Raw genomic sequence first — 21367 nt, forward strand, 5'->3', positions numbered from 1 at the left:
TGCACATGCTGGGTGCAGACCTCTGCTGCTCGTAGCCCGGTGATTTCTGCCAGCAGCGGGCCCCTCGCCGCCGCCGGGTTTGACCCTCCAAGAAAAGCAGAGCACGGGAGACACAACCCACTTTTAAAAGAGTCACCCCTTGTAAGCCTGCTGGATTCCCACCCAAGCCCTGCCCGTGCCGATAGGCTTCTAACAGAGGAGACTGGCAGAGTTAACAGCGCTTGTCCCGTGGAGAAGCAGTGCAGAGGTGAGCTCGTAGGAAGGCGTCCAAGTCCCACCTGGTTAAATAAGGTTAGCGGCGTGGTGGTGGGTTTGAGGACTGGCCTGACGGTTCACACAGGAACACCTCTGAATTCTCCCAGACTTACTTGCTGCTGCAAAAACTGTCTTCGTAGTAAAACAAATAGAGCCTAGCCCAGGGATTTAGCAGTTGATGGTCCGCAGATGAAGCTCTAACTACAGACATGTGTTTGGCCCGCCTTGCTGCCTGTCTTGGCAGGCTACCAGTGGCCCCGTCAGTCCTGTGATTTACAACACGGCGAGGCAACTGGACCAGACTCTTAAAGCGGCATTCTCTAAACTCGGATACCCGAGGCTCTAAAAGGCACCAAAAGAGAAAGAAACACATGGGCTCTGAGAGCCACGCTCTTCTTTCTCATCCCAGCAAGGCTGCTCAGCTCTCTCGGGGCATATCATTTCTTTTTGAATGGGAACTAAATTGGCCACAGTAAATGAGACACATAGTTGTAGAACTGGGACACTGGATTTTTTTTAAATCTAGTAATGAGCCTTCGTGTTCACATCACATTCTTTGTCTGAGGTATTTGGAGGTAAGAGGGTGGAAATATCTGTCCAATTCTGCTAAACAGGAAATGTGAGCATGGAAATGTGAGGGTGGCAGCCAAGCTCCGTGTTACATTGTTTCTTAAACTAGGCAAAACATTTTTTGACAAAGGAATTAAGTAGGTTATCTTGGAATAATCCATTGTCCGTCTTTGAGTAGGAGTACAAATATTCTTTCAAAGGAGAGTCAGATTGTGAGTAATTACATCTTTCACAGAGGCAGCACAGTAGTCTACAGTGTTGAGGAAGAAGGGGCTGGAAAGCGTCACCACTGGCTCTTCACCCGTCACTCGTTAGGGAACAAATCAAAGGTATATCTATCTGTCTGGTTCAAGCGAGGTGTATTTTAAATATTATTTGGCTTTTTTTTTCTTACCTCAAGTTGTCCCCAGCCTTCATTTTAAATAAAATGCATTTAAGCTTGACAAGTAATTCACTTCAGAATTCTGCAGTAAAATGGGAGAGAAATCAAAGAAGCCCCTGTTCCTGGGTTGAAGTCCTAGCACATGGAAGGCAGAGGTGGGAGAGTGGGAAGGGAGTTCAGGGTAGGCCTGGGATACGGAACAAAACCAATCTCTACTCAGCAACCCCCCCCCCCAAATAGTGCAAGGAGTTGTTTGTACACAAAATAATTAATCCTAGATCATTTTCCCCTTCCAGATGGCTTTTATGGGGTAGGGGGTTTCCTGTAGTTTTTAATAATTAAGTAAGCTTCCGAAGAGCGTGATTGAGCGCTAGGAGCTTTCACATTTCCTCTGGAAGGCGAGTCTTTCTTGCTTGTGGTTATCGACCTATCAGTGACGATACTGACTGAAAACTAAAACCCCATTCATCAGCTGAGCCGCATTCAGGTCTGTCCTAACGCTTGCTCCCAGCTCATTATTCAAAGTATACCTCGTATAGGTTTTTAATTTTTTCTCATACTATGACCCAACAATGAAAGGAGCACAATAATAGACGCCATCTTGTCATTTATCTTTTTCTCAATTTAGGAAATAATTGGTTGAGATAATACAGCAAAGAGAGCAAATTACCAGGGCATAAAGCATTTTGCTTTTAGTAACCATCAGTTTCTCTCGCGCCAAACCACGTAGAAGTGATTAAACTGTGCTCCTCAACTGAAATGCATGTTCACTGATCTGCATATTCACACGTCTCTGTGAGGTTTTCATTGAATTCTTCATTGCTTCGTATTTTACTTTAGCCATATTGGGCAGACAAAAGTGCACACTGGAATCCCTTCCCTTAGGATTTTTCACAAGTGTTTGCCAAAGAGAAAGACAAAAGTTAGGCTTGAGTGTGGATGTGTGTTCAGTATATGTGCTTGTTCGTGTGGATGTGCATGTGGGGGGGGGTGCAGGGTTGCATGCTTGCGTGTCCACGGCCTGTGGAGGCCCCAGAGGCCAGCACGGATTGTCTTTCTTGGATCACTCTGCACCTTAGGCTTTTGAGACAGGAGGGATCTCTCCCTGAAGTAAGGAGCTCACCAAATGTCTAGTCTGGCTGGCCAGTGACCTGCCTCAGCCCTACCCACCACTGTGGTCAGACAGGTGCCACCAAGCTCAGTCTTCACGTGGCGTTGGGGCCTGAACTCAGGTCCTCATGTTTCAGGGCAGGGATCCTTACCAACTGAGCCATCTCCCCAGCATAGAAACCCAATCTGCCACATTTTTATAAGGTAGTGTAGCACGGCACTTGGGAATTCAGATCTGAAATTAAAATAAACCTCAATCCTAGTGCCAGCCCCACACCGTACTAGCTCAACCTGGGACAGTCTCTTTTGTAAAATAAGAAAAATAATAGAACTACTTCATAGAAGTTGTAAAGAGTGTGAGTTAGCTTATTTAATATAGAGTGCTTAGGTCAAGTGTAATGGTGCATAGAAATACTGCCAGGACCCCAGGGGCAGAAGCAGCAGGTTCAGGAGTTCTAGGCCAGCCTGTGCGCCAAGGTTACATAGTATCACTCTGTCTCAAAGTTAGTAACCATAGTGCTAACACTGGACAGAACTTGATGCTTCCTTAATGCCTAAGACGTTCACTCAAATAGTTTCTGTTTTTTGTTTTTTTTTAATATATCACACTGATGCCATGGTAACGCAGGCACCGTGACAGCACAGTACAGACAAAGCCGACAGTATCCCGCTCCTGTGGCCGAAGCACGACTGAAACGATAGAGCTTCTCAGCCTTGTCTTCCCTCTGCCCAAATCCAGTCTAGCATGGCGGGGCACGGTACTGTACGCCTGTAATCCCGGGCAGAAGCAGGCGCCCCTGCCTGGTCTACAGAGCGAGTCCAGATCAGCCAAGGCTACACAGAGAAACCCTGTCTAGGAAAACAAAATAAAAAAACCAAACAGTCTAGCCCAGCTTCCCACAGTCATTTCCATTAGGATATCCATAAGATACCAAATACCACACTCGGCTCGCCTCATCTCGGGCTAGAAACTGATCTTACCAGCACTTGTAGTGGCTCGGATCTATGTGAAGAAAGATGTCCTCTGATTGAAAAGAGCCTGCTGTCCCCTGTTTAATAAGCATATATCAAGTATTTCATGCTATGTGTTATTCGAGAGCAGGAAGTAGAGTGCAGGGCCCAGCTGAGGTCTCGGAGCGGTCACTGACCATTCGCGCCAGCTACTTGTCCACCTGGCCTTGCGTTCCGGGGCGGAATCAGAGTGTTGTGTGGTGGGCAGGGCTCACGTGCTCATGCTGCAGCAGTTTCCGATTCCCTCAGGGCTGTGTTTGTAAACCGACCAACTGAATGGTGCACTCTGCCTCACCTGGCCGCAGTTCAGTCCTGTTATTTGCGGTAAGAAGGCCATCCCGGTGTACGAGAGGCAGGCGGTGGTTTACATAACAGAACTCTGTGAAAGGCTGTGAGCTTACAAGGTGTTAGAATGTAGCATAATTGGATGTACTTCTACGTTATTGTCTGTGTCAGCTCAGGGACACAAGCTTTCTCCAAGTACCCTGATTTCATTCCACAGAGAGAATACCAGTGTGGTCTAAGGGAAACTGAGTTAACCCAGCCCTATTTGGTTTTCTGTCCATCAAAACAGAGAAGATAACTAGCAGGGACTTTTAGATATGCTTTGTTTGTCTTTAATGGCTGAGCTAATCAGTCAAACAGCTATTTCTTGGTTTTTGCTGTTAACTGCCTCAAGTTGCCAAATGAAACGTGCTCCTCTAACACGTAGGATTTGTTGAATTTTGGATTGAGATTTTGTGAAAATAATGAATTATTCGAATTACTTGTTATCATATGTTATTCACATCTTTTCTGCCACAAGCTCTGTAACTCATTATGAGTTACCCAGCACCCTAAGGTAACAGACAATACACAAGACTATCAAACCCAACCTACTGATTCAGCCTGATTACCAATTTTCTTTCTTTTTTTTTTTTTGGCAGGTCATAGAGCTGAATATATGACTACAAGGTAGGAAAACATTTTATCATTGTCTGTGGTCTGCCTCACTTTCTTTTCTCTTTAGCAGGTTAGTGACTATGGGAGATAGTCTGGGCATGACAGGGCACAGCACCTTGAAACAATTGGGGCTCTCTCCAGGTGACAGGCGCCCTCACATGGCCAGCTTGTCCTCAGTGGAACTGTAAAGCTCTTTAGTAGACAGTTGTGCCTGAGCTGAACAGACTTAGTTTGTCTTACCCGAAACAACGTTAACTTTTTGGATAGACTGGTGACACTTTCGACATGATCACTTAGTTAGCAAGTAATTTGTTATGTGGACCAACCCCATTAGTGAGTAGAAACAGTTGCCTACTTCCAACACCTGCTACACTTTATGCTGCCTAAAGCACAGACATATGGATATTTTTAGAATTTTAAACCTCTACCCAAGGATCTGGTTTTAAAATGTAACTTCTAACACATACCACCTTTGGCACATTCCCTCTTCCTTTTACCCCTCCGCCCATCCATGAAGGACTGCAAAGCTTCTTTCTTGCCGGAACATTTGGAAGCAGGTTCTGATCTGAGGTGGGGCACGTTTGCAGCAACTTTAATTTCGCTGCGGTGTCATTTGCACAGCAGCCAGACGTCACAGCAGCTGGTGTAGCAAGGCTTGGGGTGTTTGAGGCTGAGTTCTGTTTCAGGCAAGAAACACGTGAAGCTCTTTGACAGCAGGGTCTTCTGGTTTCTGTGTCTGGTGCTTTGATGCCCTGGGGCTTTGTTAGTCCTGGAGGGACCATCTGTAGCAGTTAGCAGATTCCCAGAGAAGGTCAGGACCAGCTCCCAAGTGTAACTTTCACATGCAGATCCGCTAACCCAGAGCGTGCTCTGCTGAGGGCTTTCACCTGCCTGGACACCCTACTGCCAGGTACCAACCAACCGTGAACACCCCACACTACAGCGGAAGCCACCCAGGGCATCCGAACCATACAGTTCAGCTGCTGTCCGCTCTTCCCTTTCCTCCCTCGAAAGCCACAGTAAAGGGCTGCGTGCATCTTCACCTTCCCCTCCATCCCAGCCTCCAGCGAGCCTGTGTGCGTCCCGCTCTTGGGCAGATGCCAGAGCACAGCCGTGCCTTTGAGTGCCGAAACGCAAGGCTGTCTCTTTATGGGACGTCACCCCTTGATAACAAAATCGTTTATAAGATGATGAAAGAGCGACGGCATCAAGCAGATCCGATGAAACTCTGGGCAGCTGGTTGTTTGAGTTTGTCGCACCTGTCGCATCCCTTCCATCCTGCGCAACACGGAATTTAGTGTATAAAACATTTCAGAAATATTAACTGTGGAAGGACAAGACATGCTTCCTGGCAGAGGTGTCCACACAGTTCTTGTGTTTGTAAAGTTCCCATTTAAGCTCCCAGGCACCACGGGGCTTCGGGTGCTGCGGGCTGAATGGCTCATTAGTCAGCCTCCTGCCGGGAGATTCTGAGAGTTTGGCCACGAAAGGCTCTATCGGCAGGTTTGTTCTCTCAGACCCACGTTGGTTGCAGTGGAGCTATGTAATGAAGCTCTTCAAGGTTTCACGTAAATTCTTGGGATTTGGTTTCTAAACTGGACTTTCTGAATTTCAGCCCAGTGAACGTAAAAGGTCATTCGTCTTAAGAATCCAGCCTCCTGAAGGGCTTCCATGGCCTGGAGGCCTGGCGAGCCCTCACCTGTCTGCTTGCAGAGGTTAACCCGCACAGATACGGAATTTGAATCTGGTCATCTCTGCCCTTCCTCTTCTTCTCTAAGGGAGACAAGCAGAAGAGGCCGGCTCATCCTAGCGTAGTATGAGTTGATTGGTGCAGGGTCTGCCGAGGAAGCACTCGAAGGCTGGATGGGTGTGTGCCTGAAAGGCTGGCTTATCCATCAGAACAACAGGCAGGAGAGTCCAAAGCAGCACAAAGAGTAGGATCTAGTGCCCAGAGATGTGTGGGCAAGGGTGCCATGCAGGCTACAGAAACAATATCTCAGATGTATCTGGGCCCCACAATCAGAGACCCTAATTTTCTCGGGGGTGACCTGTTAATAAAAACATTTACACAAAATAAAATCTCATTAATGCTAACATTTTTAAGAAGCTACAAAAAATAAAAAAGGCCAGTCCTAGCACATAGGAATATTGTAGTCTAAATGAACAACTCCTATGCTTTTGAGATATAAATAAAAGCAAATTGGAGAAAAGTGTAGGAGTGTTTTCTCCTGGGCTGGAGTGGGGAGGAGTCCAGGATCCCTGGTTTTGTTATTTTGATATGACCTAAGGGTGTTTCATTTACTGTCTGATTTCAGTAATTATATTCCCTTCCTGTAGGCCTCCAAACGTCCCCCCAAAACCCCAGAAACACAGGAAGTCCAGGCCCCGCTCCCAGTATAATGCTAAGTTGTTTAATGGGGATTTGGAGACATTCGTCAAGGTACCGCACCGGCTGCCCAGGTGGCTGGCCTCCATGCTTCTCACTATAATGGTCTCAGCCTCCCACGAGTGAGGCGAGTCATTATGTCCAAGTCTGTCCTGGGGCTCTTCGCTTTCCCAGAAAATCAATATAATATTTCCTGAAGTCGGAGAGGAGCAAATATTGGGATTGAGAACCTTCTGAAGAAAAATAGATAAATATGGATGTTATCATGTGGGCAAGAGAAAAGGCACTCTTTTCTTTTTCCAAGCCAAAAATTGTAGGAAAAGGAAGAGTTAAACATGATAAACTATTTTATGTTTAATTGTGTCATGGAGATGGCACAGCATGCGTGTTTTTAAATCCGTGTTAGGCTCGCTCTGAAGCAAGGCACCAGTCTGGCTTTCTCATGACTTAAGGAATTCATTATATTGGATAAATTTTGTGCAGCCCTGAAGTCTGTATCTTGTATCTCTGCTGTGTTTACTCTCTGTCTCCTTTCTCATCCTGTATCTCTGATAATGCTTCTAGCCGGGGACGGAGGAACTCTCACGCGAGACATCAGGTATCGTGCGGAAGGGAAGTGAGGGCCTCTGTGCGCTGGCATCCCTTGCAAGTCATGCCCATCCTTGGCTTTAACCAGAGTCGTTAAGCTCTGTAAAAGAAAAATGTTTGCAGTTGGAAATTAGACAGTTTATAAATAGGCTTTACTTAGAAAGAAAACTGTGGGAAGCAGACACCGATCGAAGAGGAGTAATCCTGATCAATAAGAGTGGATAGATCAGGCTTTGACCGATGTGTTTGGCAAACATATCCAGTTTGAGGGGGGGAAAGTCAATGTCAAATACCAAATGCATATTTAATATTGAATTGTGAATTCTGATTTAAGTCACAGGAAAAAGAGACTTTCCCATTAGAGATAACATTTCATGAGCTAGGCTACAGTGTTTTTGAAGACTAACTATAGTAGAAGATTCACATTTTAAGTAATTTATAAGGCCCATAATTTGTATGTTATAGATCTATTTCCTTCTTTAAAGACAGATTTATCCATTAACTCTCTGCACTAACGTTAAAAGGCCTGCATTAATGTACGTGCATGCCACCTATATGATGCTTGAAGGCACTCACGTGTGTGTGTGTGTGTGTGCATACAGAGGAAGAGAACATAGAAACCTCTGGAAGCCTTAAAAGTGAGTCCTACCCCGGGATCAAATAAGCAGCCACCGAGACAGCGGCTACAAAGCCATTGCCGTGAGCCTTAAGCACCTATCGACTCTAATTTAATAGAAAATTATTGTCAAATTTGATGTGATTATCTAGTTTCCCAGCCCATAGCTTTTAGGCAGGAGCTAGTTAAGCTAGGGGGAGCAACAAGAAGAAGGCAGGGAGAGATGCCACTGATGACGAGGCAGGGAGGGAGAAGGCAGGAAAGACACGGAGGCAGGTGACCCACTCTGCTCACTTCGCTGGGGGGAGAGGAACAGCCGCTTAAGACAACACACAGATTAGAGATTTTGAAAATTCTTCCCTAAAAGCTAACAGTGAAAGGCAAGCAAACTGAGGAATCAAAGAAAGACTAAGGTAGATAGTTACTATGAAAAGTCCATAGTCTTTGGTAACCTGGAACGCAGGGGTACAGAGGTCTCTCTCTCTCTCTCTCTCTTTCTCTGCACCTCTGGAAAGCTCCTCCGAGCTCTCCCAAATTGCACCATGAAATGGTAAGAGCAAAACCATCTTCCCGTATGGAAACAGAGACACAGAGAGATGTTTGGTGGTAGCTGGAAGACAGCCCATAATTTCACTCCCTATAAAATATTTTCTACCCAAACATCTGTCATCCATGAAATTAAATTAAGATGCTCATTATATTTTTACTATAATATGAACTGTATCTAAGTGAAACGCTAATCTTTTTAAAAGATTAGCAATCATCTAAGTGAATGTCAGGACAAAAATGTTTTCTATAATACCATGAAACTGTAAAACTGTTCAGAGCTTTCTGAGTGCAAACAGTTTTCTTTTAATCGTTTATTCTTTGTCTTTATGTTAAGTCTAGCAGGGATGTAAACTAATGCTCTCATTTCATCACTCACACTTAAGTATTTGTTGCTCTTTTAAATTACAGTGTGACAGGAATTGTTTATAAACTGTTACTTCCATTAAATCATGCTTGTGTCTTACAGAAGGTTCCCTTCATGTCTTCAGTAAATTTTGGTGTAATTACACCACTGTTCATGAGCCAACTCGCCTTCAGTAAAATGTGTTTTAGTTCTTTTAAGGCTCTTCTTTAAGGAATTAATAAAAATATATGCTCCTAAAACAAATGAAGTAATTAGAGAAACCTAACACCGGCTCCAGGAATAATTGAAACATTAAGTGGCTTATACACTGGTTGCCTTGAAGCTTGAAAATGAAGCTATGTCCTTAGGAGTACATTGCCTGCTCTGGAGACGGTAGAGACACTGAGAAGACTTTGGGCTAGGGAGATGCATTATTCCCACGCTTCCCAGCGGGAAAAATTACTGGCTCCTAATGTTAAGACCAAGGTCTTAATGTTCCAGAATAAAACTTTTCACGGGTGTGTCCCCTACGCTAGCTAATCCCTCTCAAGTCCCGTGTTTCCTGGAAAGATGTAATTCCTAAAAGATCGGTCTTAAAAGTACCTGAAAAACAGCACCATCCCTAGCAGTTCTCTTTAACTGTGGAGTGCATGCCATCCATACACGTTTGCCGGCCTCCGAGGCCCCTTCATCCCATTTGACATGCTATACGGGTAGTTTTTCTAAGCACTTCCAGCCTCTTCTTAGAAGAGGGTGGTGAGCATTTCACAAGGGGTGGCCCCAAGAAGGACAAAGCCCTCTTCCTTCTCTTTGTCCTTAAGACGGACTAAGTTCTGTAAGTCTAAGTAAGTTCTGATGCAGGCTAAGTAAATACATAACATGCTTTCATTACACTCAAAACAGTGTGTGACCGCCACCGCCTAGGTGGCGTGGCGTCAGCGACATGGTAGAGGGGTTCCTGAGGGCTGGCTGATCACAGCGAAGATGCTGCAGCTGAAACACATAGCAATCTCCTCTTGTGCTTCGCCCCGAGCACCCTCAGTAATAACCTCTCAAATGAATTGTTCATGTCTGCATGTAAGTTAAAGATAAGGAAACACACAAGTTGCCTTTGGGTTTCGGGGCTCCTGATGAGTCAGGGGTGTCCCTGTGTATCCATTCTGGCCTCCTACTCAGTTTCCTGAGTTCCAGCCACCACTCCCAACCTGAATTAGCCTCTTCAGGTCTCTGGGCTTAGCAAGACAACATGGAGCCTTCTGACGGTAAATGTATTTGATTTAGCTTGCTTCAGAACTGAGGGGCACCTTTAAGGGATGATTTCTTCGCTCTTTTTGTTGTTGTTGGTTCTTTAAGGAGGATTTTTAGAGGGGTGTGTTTGGAAAAGATCACCTGACAGGGCGAAAGCCCCTCTAACGAGTAAACAGTAAACTTTGCTCCTCCGAGTGACCAGCCCTCTCCTCTAATGTTTCCCGCTTTCCCTCCCTCCTCCTCCCCCCAGGACTCAGGCCAGGTTATCCCTCTCATTGTGGAAAGCTGCATCCGGTTCATTAATCTCTATGGTAAGCATCCTTCACCTTAGAATCCTTATGTAAAAGCAGGCGGTGGATTTGTTTTGGTGAGTGTGTCTTTTTGCTTGGAGAGAGAGGGGTGTCTGTAGGCCGAGAGGGAGTTTCTCATGCTCTGCCTTCTGTTGTCCTAGGTCTTCAGCACCAGGGGATTTTTAGAGTGTCTGGTTCCCAGGTGGAAGTGAACGATATCAAAAATTCCTTCGAGAGAGGTAACTGTATGCTTCTCCCCACAAGCAAAACCTGTTGAAAAATTACTCTTTTCATTGTCTGCCAGGCGCACTCACTCTGCATGACCCCCAAACCCCCATCCTGTGCAGGCTGTGGGAGCCGGGGAGTGAGGTGTTACTGTGCAAAGTAGAAAGGCCTATGAGCTTTGTCCCCCGATTTAGGGTGTACACTGACTGTCCATGACATGGGGGACAAGGTGGCGCTTGACAGGGTTCCAGGAAGGGGTAGGTTGGCCGCAGCCTAAAGGGTGAGAGAATGAGACATCTTCCCATCTCTTACCTTTCTCTGTCGAGGGCTGTCCCCTTCTTCCTGTCCCCGTGCCATATTCCCTTCCCATGCCCTGGGTCGGTACCTTCCTTGTGTCCATAATTGGCTGAGATACGAGTTTCACTGAATTGTTAACGAGTACATTATAATTAGTAAAACCACACACCAGTGTAGCATCAGGAGGACCCAGACTGAATCAGAATCTCTTATTGATGGTGGGATTCGGCCACGGCACTCCAGCCTTAATTTGACCAGTTTCCTCATCTGCCAAAACGAAGTGGTTTAAATGTGACCTGTGACAATACCCGACCCCTTAATGATGCTATTCATTTTCAGTGCGCCCAGTTATTTGGCCTAGAGTTGCCATAAAGCCCTTTGAAATTGGAAGCCTTGCTTGAAGAGATAAACTTGGCACCCCTATGTTTTTTCCGGTTTCAAAGCCTCTGACTGATATGACATGCTGGACAGACCAGTCTGACAGAAGCAGCTAAGCAAGCCACACCTTTTCTGCACTGTAGAGGGGGCCAGGTGGAAGTGGCCAAGCGTAGGCCTCTTGGTGGCCACACAGGCCAGTGAATGCTTTGTTACTGTCTCCTGGAAATTCCTCTTGTTTTGTTGAACACTGAGATGAGGTTTTTCTCTCTCTCAAATGGCAAAACGAAATAATAATAATAATTACAAGTGATTCTGCTGGGTTCGTGTTCAACCACTTCCTGCCTGAGAAAACAGAAAAGGGAAACAAGGGCCCCTGAGAATAAACTTCCCCAAAGACAAGTGTGAGCTACAGGGTAACGGCTGCTCTGTGAGCTATGGGCAGGAAGGCCGGGCCTGCGTGTGCGCGGTGGACTTTGATGTAAGCCTCGGTGCCATGTTGTTCTCCTGAGGGGTGAAGGGGTCCAGTTCATACCCAAGCAGGTATGGTAAGCATCCGGCTGTTACCTTACATCCATTGGCAGTAAAGGAAACTGTAATTCTTTCCGTGATCGATTTTTTAAAAAATATTCTCTTCTCACACAAACTGTGCATGTTCAAATCCTCTGCCCCGATCTTAGAGTCTCCTACTTTAAAATGCGCTGTAACCCCACTGCGCGTCTTCAGCCAACTTCTACTTACTTCGTTTAAGATCAGTCATGGATATTTCTGGTAAACTCTGCTGACCAACCTGAACTGTATCTTTTTCCCAGACGAATAAGAAACACTGAATATAGTTCTTTGAGTTCATGTCAACCTAAGCTTACTGATTTTAGCTTTAAAAAATTCTGGGTAAAATTATAAACCCCTCGATGTTTTATTTTAAGATTTGGGCAAGTTTTAAGGGAGCATAAGATTTTTTAAGCTTTATTTTAGCCAACTATTTTTAGGTTAATCATGGGGTAGGAAATCTAAACCAATTATTTCAATTTTAGTACTATATAATCTTTCAGAGAGCTTAATTAAAAGGCTCCTCTGTGTGTGTGTGTATCCATGCAGGTTTTCATTGGGAGAAAAATAAGAATACTGTGCATCTAACACATTTTCTTTTTTTAGGTGAAAATCCTTTGGCCGATGACCAGAGCAACCACGACATTAACTCTGTGGCCGGCGTCCTCAAGCTCTACTTCCGTGGGCTGGAAAACCCCCTCTTTCCTAAGGAAAGGTTTAACGACCTGATTTCCTGTATCAGTAAGTGGGCTTTCCTCGCTTCCTTTCCTCTCAGGCTTCCCTAGACAGAGTTCTTTTGCTGACCACCTTCCTGGAAAAGCAGCTACCCCCACAACCAACCCCCCCCACACCATGTTTGCTCTGTCACCACCAAATGTCCGGGGTCATTTGTTTACTCTCTGGGCCCAACATGAGTGAGTACCCTCCCGGCTATAGCCTCCCCCTGAACATCTCCTCCCTCCTCCCCCGCATCAGAGATCCACCAGCTGACTGCCTGATCACCCGAAAAAGCAAAAACAAAACAGAAAACAAAAACATAAAAAAATAATTTAAAGAAAAAAGCAAGTGCCAGACAAGAGGAATAATCTTGGGAATGTATCCTTTTCGTTCTTCATTTTCTCAATTGATATTAAAGGATGGTGGAATCTTCCTTCCAGGAATAAGGTAGAATGAGACAGAAGACCGTTTTTTGTGGTACAAGAACACCAAGTGGTATTTGTCTGGCAGCGGGGATCAAGCCGGTAGGCAAACTGTGTGTGATATATTATAAGCTCAGAGTCATCAGCAGAGCATTGGTGGTTTTTCTTCAGTGGGGGAGTTTTGCCACTTCCCAGAGGATATTGAAAATCATGACATTAGTTACTAACCAGTGTCAGGTTTCTGTAAATGCACCGGAGTAATTCTTAGAGTAATTCTCTAAGTCCACGTTCCCAGGCAGACGCCCAGCTGACCTCAACCACGCATGTTTTAATAAGAATCCCATTTCACTCAACGATGAAACCTCCCCTAGCCCCTGCCCCAAGTCCCTGAGTCGCCACCCAGCACTGTCACTGTCTCCTAAGTGAGCTCCCTGACTCCAGGGTTGGCCTCTCCCACCCTCCCTTTCATCATCCCACCTTGGTTCAAACAGTAAATCCAGTCACTTGCTCTCTCCGCTGCCGAAAGCCCATTTCAGCACGCCCCACATGAAAACACACCTCCTGCTACGGCCGATTCATACAAGTAAATTGCTCCTCTAGCCTGTCTCTGCTGGGCGCTGGACTGTTCCTACTGCTGTGCCTCGCCTACCTGGCTGCTTGCAGCTGTTGAAAAATACAGGATAGCATACCAAACAGCACACATGCCAGGCCCTCTCTAAGCCCCACGCCTTCGCCCGGGCTCCTTCCCCTGCTCTCCTTGATAGCCATTGCCACCTACTATGATGGCTTTGCCAACCTGGCACTTCTCCAAGAATGCCAGTCATCCTCCCTGCACACGTGGAGCGGCTCTCCTCCTCCTTTACTGGTATTCTACTGTGTGTATCTGTTTTAGGGTTTCTATTGCCATGATAAAACACCACGACCAAAACCAGTGTGGAGAGAAGAGGGTTGATTTCAGCTTACACTTACAAGCGACAGCCCATCACCAAGGCAAGTCAGGGCAGAAACCTGGAGGCAGGACTCAAGATGAGGCCCTTGGGGAACAGTGCTTACTGGTTTGTTTTCATGGCTTGCTCAGCCTGCTCTCTTACGCCAGCTGAGACCAGCTGCCCCGGGGTAGCACTGCCCAGTGAGCTGAGGTCCTCCCACATCAACTATTAGCCAATAAAATGACTCACAGGCCTTCCTTACAGGCCAGTCTACTAGAGACGTTTTCTCAAGGTTCTCCCCGAATGACACCTAAGCCCTTCTGTGGTTCCCAGAGGACACACATCATGTCACCTGAAATGCAACAGTTGGTCAAGGACCACGGAGCCGCATTACCACTTAGCTTTGCTGGGTCGCTGTACGCTCTGAGGGAAGAGAGGTAGTCCATTGTCAGTATTCATAACTGAGGTCACTTGGTCAGTAAGATTTAGGTTCAGACCTGGCTTTGCAAGCTTTGCAAACATGGGCAGAAATTTATATGCTATCTTATCAGATGGTTTCCTGAGCATCCTAGGGCTCATGTGAAGATAATGCATGTAAGGTGTTTAGCATCGTACTTGGACAGTGTCACTCTCTTTCATCACTTCTGTGACAGCTGTGCCTCGGGAAAACTCAGGTCACACCCGCCAACACCTGGTGCATCCACGCACCCTTCTGGCTGTTCTGTCAAATGTATTTCTCTGGTGTAATTGTTTCAGGTGCACTTAGAAACCAAGTTGCTATCTCAAAAACATTATATTGGTCCCAGTGTGACTTTTCCGAGAGCCAAGGTTTTTTAAAAAAGCAGGTTTAGCAAAATATGTAGACTATGAAGAAGAAAGAAAAAAAAAAAACAGAAATTTTTTTGTTTACTCTCTATGTGTACATTTTTGTGTGTGTGTGTCTGTGTGTGTTTGTGTCCCTTGTGTGTCCCTGTGTGTGTCCCTGTGTGTGTCCCTGTGTGTGTGTGTTTATCTCTCTGTGTGTTTGTCTCTCTCTGTGTGTGTGTATCTGTGTTTGTGTCTGTGCATGTTTGTCTGTCTCTGTGTGTGTTTGTGTGTGTACTTGTGCATGCATAGGGGTGTGTGTGTAATGGTGAGGCACACATGTTATGGTGAGTGTGTGATGCTCAGAGGACAACCTCCAAGAGATGGTCATCTCCTCCAATGTGGAATCCAGGGATCCAGGTCAGGTCCTCAGGTTTATGTGTCTACCCATCTCCCTGGTCTTGCTGGGTTGTTTCTTTGTGTGTTGTTTCCAGTGCTAAGGTTCAAACCCAGGCCCTGTGTTCCACCCCTGTGCGTCATCCCCACACCAAGACCCACGCCTTGCAGAAGACTTTCGGTATCAAGATTTGTGGGTGCATTGCTGCAGACTGAGGCTTAGCTGAGCTAGTGCTGTGAGCGGGATGTGAGTGTGTTTGTGAGTGCCCTGCTTACACACTCTCATACGTGCTGGCACTCCGCCCCACTCATGTTTCTCTAGTAAGTCTCATTATTTTTAGCACAACTTTTCAGGATGGGAGGGTTTCAAGAGCGTGTATTGGATCCCCCTATAAACAGCCCTTTCCTCCCTTTCTACCCTCCTTTAAGGAAGAGAGTCCTGGCTGTTACTGATTGATCTCCAGATCAGAGCTTTTCCTAAAAAGAGGACTGTGGTATAGCTGCATCCTCCTAACTGTCAATAAAGTCTTTGAGGATGGCATGTCACTCATTATTTTATTCCCTTATTGATCCTACAGACTTTGTTTTGTTGTTGTTGCTTTGCATGTAAGAGACAGATAGACAGACAGACAGAGCTATGGAGCGTCAGTGGAGGGCAGCTTTCAGGAGTGGCCCTCTCCTTCTGTTGACGCAGGATCTCTCTAGTTGTTTCTTCGCTGTGTACTGTAGGCCCACTCGTTCTGTTTCAACCTCCCATCTCCCCATCACATGATGAGACTGCAGATCCGCACTGCTGTATCCAGACTTTTAGACTTTTAACTCAAATTGGGAATTGAACTCAGGTCATCTGGCTTGCACACTTTTACCTGATACTATAAATTTCTGACTCTTTGAATCAAGCCAATAACTGGTCTTCAATATGCAAAGTTTTCTTTGCATATTGAATCAAAGTCTTGATTCTTGCATTCAAGAAACTTCAAACCTAACCAGAAAGAGAACACAGTTATGAGTGAATGCTGTATGCTGATATTGTTGGGAACACTAAGACTAAAAGTTCTAGTGGGGAGAAATATCAGGGTCATAGATCCTTTTTACCTGTGACATCTAAAGCATTGAGTGTTTGGGTTTAATTTTCCTATCAAGGCCATGTCATGTGACAGTTCTGTGGGAAGGTCTCTCTTCCGTCATTCCTGGGAGTTTATGTAGGTCCCTGAAGCACCCACCACTTTTTGCTCACCTAGTCTTGGACTGCACTTGAGAGGAAAGGGTCTCTCCTGAGTTGCTCTCCTGCCCCCATGCCTCTGAAGAGCCTCGTTCTTGGAAAGCCTAGGTGTGTGTTGTGAAGGGGGGAGGGTTGTAACAGTATTCTCTGTGATTAATCCAAATGGTCTATTCCCCAACTCACCAGAACTTTCTTTTTTTAAAAAAATGATTCATCCAGATGAGCACATGATGAAATCAAGTTAAATATACATCGGAAATGACAAACTCCATACTCGATCACTCTCTCACCCAAACATTGCTTTTGGTTTTGGTTTCTGAATGGCTTTGTGTGTGTTCTGGGTCACATGTGCTCTCTGGGCAGATGGCAGCATAGCCAGGCATCATGGCTCTGGATTCCTGGGGGATACAGCCAAGCCATGACTCAGGCAAAGCATGAAGTTTTCCTGTGGTGGGTCCAGATGAAACATATGCACGTCATTTTGCATAGCGTACTATTATTTAGGTGATTTCTTGGGCATAAGAAGACATTTTTATAGCAGGTTGTTGTGTGCATGTGTCACAGAGATAACTCCAAGAATACACAAAAAGGAATACTGTCCCTCCTCAGCCACCACCCAAAGAGAGGCAGTGACGTGTTCCCTCGGGGCATCTGTGTGCACACAGTGCTTTTGAAGCCAGTGTGGAACTAGTCTGTCCTTACTGCTGGTGATGTCCCTTCTCTCTAGCATCTACAGGAGAGAGTAACCCAGTGACCTCCCTGTAATTAAGCACCCAGCTTAACAATTACTGTCACTCGGTTGATCTAGCTCTGCAGCCCCAGCTGTCTTCCCTGTGACATAATATCCTGTATCTGTGTGCACACATCTCTGGGAGAGTAGGAATTCACTTTTTTTTTTTTTTTTCAATCAAGAGTTCTTATCACAAAACAGTAGGTGGTCATTTCAGAGAGGTTGGGCATGCTTAGAAGTGTCGAGAACAAAATACCGTTCCCCGAAAGCCCACGGCCTGCAGTGCAGCACTGGTGTGGATACCACAGAGAGACAGTCCGTGTTAACACACGGAATGACCCTGGTAATGCTGTTACTCCCTCAAGCCAGCGATTCCTCAGAACCATCAAGCACCCAGTCCGTGCTTTTTGCGGCTGTCTTCTATTATGTAATCATTCCGTGATCGCTGTTAAATGCTGTAAAATGACCTGGGAACAAACACCCCATCGGCCCTCTCCCTGGGAAGAATGGTAACTCTTCCAGGGCCTTCCCCGCTTCTTGCATGTGATACTTACGTACGTGACACATATTTCCAAAAGTAGCTTTGTGTGGCGCTCCTCAACCGCTACGCTGCCTTCTGTCTTCATAGATTTGCCTTTTCTAGCCATTTCACATCAAATGGACCCACACAACTTGTCGTCTTTTTAACTGGGTCCTTAACTGGATCCTTCACTGAGCATGTATCATAATCAGGCATTCATTCTGTCTTCCTTCTATCATACCACATAACAGCCGATCAATATGGAGTTTCTTTTGAAATGGTGAAACTATCCTAAAATTGATGGAGGTGGCATGTAACACTAGTGTGTTAAGATCATTTATTTGTCATTTAAAGGTGTAAATTATATGATGTGTGTATTGTAGCTTGATAATGTATCAAGTTAAATAATATCATAGCATGCTAAGTTCATGAGTTTATACTTCTAATATGGTTTTTAATGTTAATATGATGGCTTCTGTTTTATGTAACAAGTCTTCCTTTTGTGCATTGACTCTGGAGAATTAGGAACACATAGCATACTCTAGTATGTGTCTTTTTATGTGATCTATTGTCCACTCCTGCTTGTTTCATTGGAAAAAAATGCTTCTGAACTCTTTTTTTTATTATTATTTGTGTGTGTGCATGCACACACTTACATGTATGTGTGTGTCTGTATCTGTTTGTGCCTATGTGTGTGCATGTGGGTATAAGTGCCCATAGAGGCCAGAGGGGTCAGGTATCCTGGAGCTAGAGCCAGCCACCTGAGAACTGACCACAGGTCCTCTGCAAGAGCAGTAAGTGCTCCTACCCACTGGGCCATCCTTCCAGACCCCAGGCTTTTGCCAGACACTATGTTGTGGCTGTTATAGTCTGTCTGCTTTTTCTGACATACACTGCGGCTTTCTCTCTGGTTCCACATTTCTGTTTGATGTCATAAAATTGTGTTCTTGGGATTTCCTCCATCTCTGGAAACACTTAATAGCCGAGTGTTGTTGGTTATTGATTTATCTTTTAGTTAAGCAGCAGCTATTACTAAACCTGCTGTATACCCAAATCACCACACAGAGACTAGGATTTATTTAATTAACCTAGAGCACAATGCTGGGCAATAGTTACTCCATCCCAAACCTCCAAGCCGGCATAGTTTCCTCCCATTCAGAATTTACCCATTATACTTGCTTTTAGTCAGATCTTAGGTCTGGTTCATCCCTCCTCATGGTTCCAGGACCTCTCCTGCTGACCTCTGCTCTCTTCCCTCCTCTTCCTCTCCATTGCACAGCATTGGGGCTGGTTGTTTTATTGACAAAACAGAGAACAAACGGTGGCATGTTTACACAAACTTGAGACAGTTGTGTCGGGACTGAAACCAGATGGTGGGGTAGAGAACTCAGCATTTGAATGAACAAGGGTAAACTGTGTACATTCCACAAGAACATTGTACCAACAGCTGAGCTCCTGATAGGTGAAGCTTCCTCACACCTTCTAAATGAAGCCTCAGATTCTCCTCCTGCATGCAATATGACAAGTCAGCAGATCAGGGATTATTATTTGTTGTTTGTAAGTGCTGCAGTTTAGCAAGAGGAGAAAGCAGGAGTTTCACTCCCAGAACTCAGCCTGTTCACAGCTGGGTACAGAGGCTTCTGTGTTTTACTTCTTACCTAGGAAGGCCAGAAGTAACCAGGGAAAGGTGAGGCAGAGATCCTTCTAAACTTGTGGACACACACCTCTGCTTTTGCTTTCCCTTTTATTCACACAGGTGACTGATTTGCTTTTGGTAGTAAGAACCTTGAGAGTGGTACCCGGCTCTGGAGCTCACCATTCACTAGTGCCTGCTCTTATACTTCCTTTCTCTGTGTGGCCACCAGAGGCTTTCCTCTCCCTGTCTTTATGCCCACGGAGAAATTCCTGTCTTGCAGTTTATTATTTGTTTTCTAGCAGATGACCACTTCAGCAAAGAGTGCCTGAAGAACCAGTGTGAGGGGACAGTGGCCATTGGGCTTGTTGCCACTTCCTCAAGTAGCTCAAGTTTGGTGGCATTTCCACACATGTTTATAGAGCCGTCACCCTGTGGTACTGTGAAGTTGGGAGGCTGATGTGAGAGCCTTCTTTGCTTCCTCCCAGGCCCTTGCCACTCTGATTTATAAATTGCCCTGATATAAATGCCTCATACAAATGGTATCATGTATTGGCTGTCCCTTTGTGTATGGCCTGCTTTGCTTATAGAAGCATCTTCCTGGCTCATTCATGGAACGACCTTCCTCCTTATGGCTGAGTAATAATCCCATGTGTGTCTATACCACATTGTGCTTATCCGTTCATTTGTCTGTCAATATCCAGGTTGTGCTCACTCTTTGACTAGTATAAATAAATGTTACCGTAAATTGCATGTAAAATTTGAAATTGCCTTCAAGAAAAAAAGAGACTGCGTTTAAAACAGAGGGATAGGAAGCAAGAGTTTCTTAACATCAATCTATAGTTTCTGGAAGTGGTGGCTTTACCTTGCCTCCCTCTGGAAAGATTCTCCCTTTAGGAGACATGACAGACATGAAGATAATTATACAGTGACAGCCTTTTGTATTGTTTCCTCATCTCTTTTTTGTTTTCACCTCTAATTTAAGACAAAAAAAAAAAAAACTTGCTTTAAGTTGCTAAATTTCTGTCCCATGTATTAAACATATATTCATCCTTAACTTAAGAATTAGTTTGGAAACTCAAAAGATTTAACTCTTGTAATCTCCAAGATTCTCAATAAAAGGTGGCACACAGGTTTTCTTGGTTTCAACAGAACCTTCAGGAGCCTTTATATGTAGCCAACAAAGAGTAGCGGTCACTGATAACCAGAGACGTGGAATGAGCCACTTTATCTTTCAGTGTGTCATCTCCGTGGATATGGGGATAGTAAAGTTTGTAAGCTTGGTTTGGAGCGTGGACATAAAGTCATTTATACAAACAGTTGTCTAGTGAGTAAGGGGGAAATGCTATTAAATTCCAGGTTCAGGTGTATATGTGTGAGTATGTGCTTTAGTGGATGTACGCCGTATGCAACAGGAGGCCAGAAGAGGGCATCCAATCGCCTGGGACCAGAGGGCCAGGCAGTTGCGAGCCAGCATGTGTGTGTTGGAAGCTGCAAAAGCTCTTAACTCCTGGGCCATCTCTCCAGCCCTCGATATTTTTTAAGAATGTAACATAATGGGTATAATTTTACCTCTGGGGGAGGGTTGTTCTTTTTAACAGAAAGCAGCAGCAGTAACCTTAGTTTAACACGACCTTCTTGGGTAACAAGCCTTGAGCCAGTTACTGTCCAACAGAGAAGGGCACTGGGCATCTGTGGTGCTCTGGAGATGTGGTTCCCCACCTAGCTTCTCGGTGACATGCACATTTCCTCTCCACCCAGGTTGCTGTAGGAGATAAACTGTCGTCTGTGGGGGTCTGCTTTGATCTTATAGGCACGGCACTAGATGGCAATACTGACTGCTTCATTATTGCTGTCATGTGGCCTGAATTTATTTACCTGCTTAACATCTAAAAGTAATAACTATGTCGTACTTTTTTTCCCAAGAGGAAATCAAGACAAGTGGTTGGAAAAATACATTAAATTTATACCCATAGATACTGCTCCCCACCCCCCATTCATGCTGGATTGCTTTTCCATTTCAAAATGCATTACAAATAAGAACGTGAAGTGCACGATATCCCGTTCACAGCAACAACAGTCACACTATTAGCTACTGATTTGAGCTAAAAGAATAAAAATGTTAATCACAATCGGATATTTTCACGTCCCAGGTAGAGGGTCTCTGAACTTCCGTTTTTCTGGGAGATGAGCCGGCTGCATTTCCAGCCGAGGCCTGCTGAGTGGTGGAACAGAACTGTCTGTTCCCACTCACCCTG

The 21367-nt window shown here is 45.2% G+C and overlaps 1 protein-coding gene across 3 annotated transcripts in view; it reads left to right on the forward strand.

Annotated features, from left to right (window-relative positions):
• Srgap1 (SLIT-ROBO Rho GTPase activating protein 1) overlaps nucleotides 1–21367 on the forward strand; it is a 258275-nt gene that overhangs the window by 209116 nt on the left and 27792 nt on the right. For 2 of the 3 annotated variants that reach the window (XM_021655170.2, XM_060371008.1), the window contains exons 11-15: nucleotides 4255–4282; nucleotides 6608–6710; nucleotides 10251–10311; nucleotides 10452–10529; nucleotides 12343–12477. In XM_021655170.2, coding sequence (XP_021510845.2) covers nucleotides 4255–4282; nucleotides 6608–6710; nucleotides 10251–10311; nucleotides 10452–10529; nucleotides 12343–12477 — 405 coding nt within the window. Of the gene's footprint in view, nucleotides 1–4254; nucleotides 4283–6607; nucleotides 6711–7220; nucleotides 7255–10250; nucleotides 10312–10451; nucleotides 10530–12342; nucleotides 12478–21367 lie in introns of all 3 variants that reach the window. The other variant, XM_021655176.2, reaches the window with a different exon arrangement.

Source organism: Meriones unguiculatus, chromosome 17, assembly GCF_030254825.1.
Source record: "Meriones unguiculatus strain TT.TT164.6M chromosome 17, Bangor_MerUng_6.1, whole genome shotgun sequence".
NCBI lineage: Eukaryota > Metazoa > Chordata > Mammalia > Rodentia > Muridae > Meriones > Meriones unguiculatus.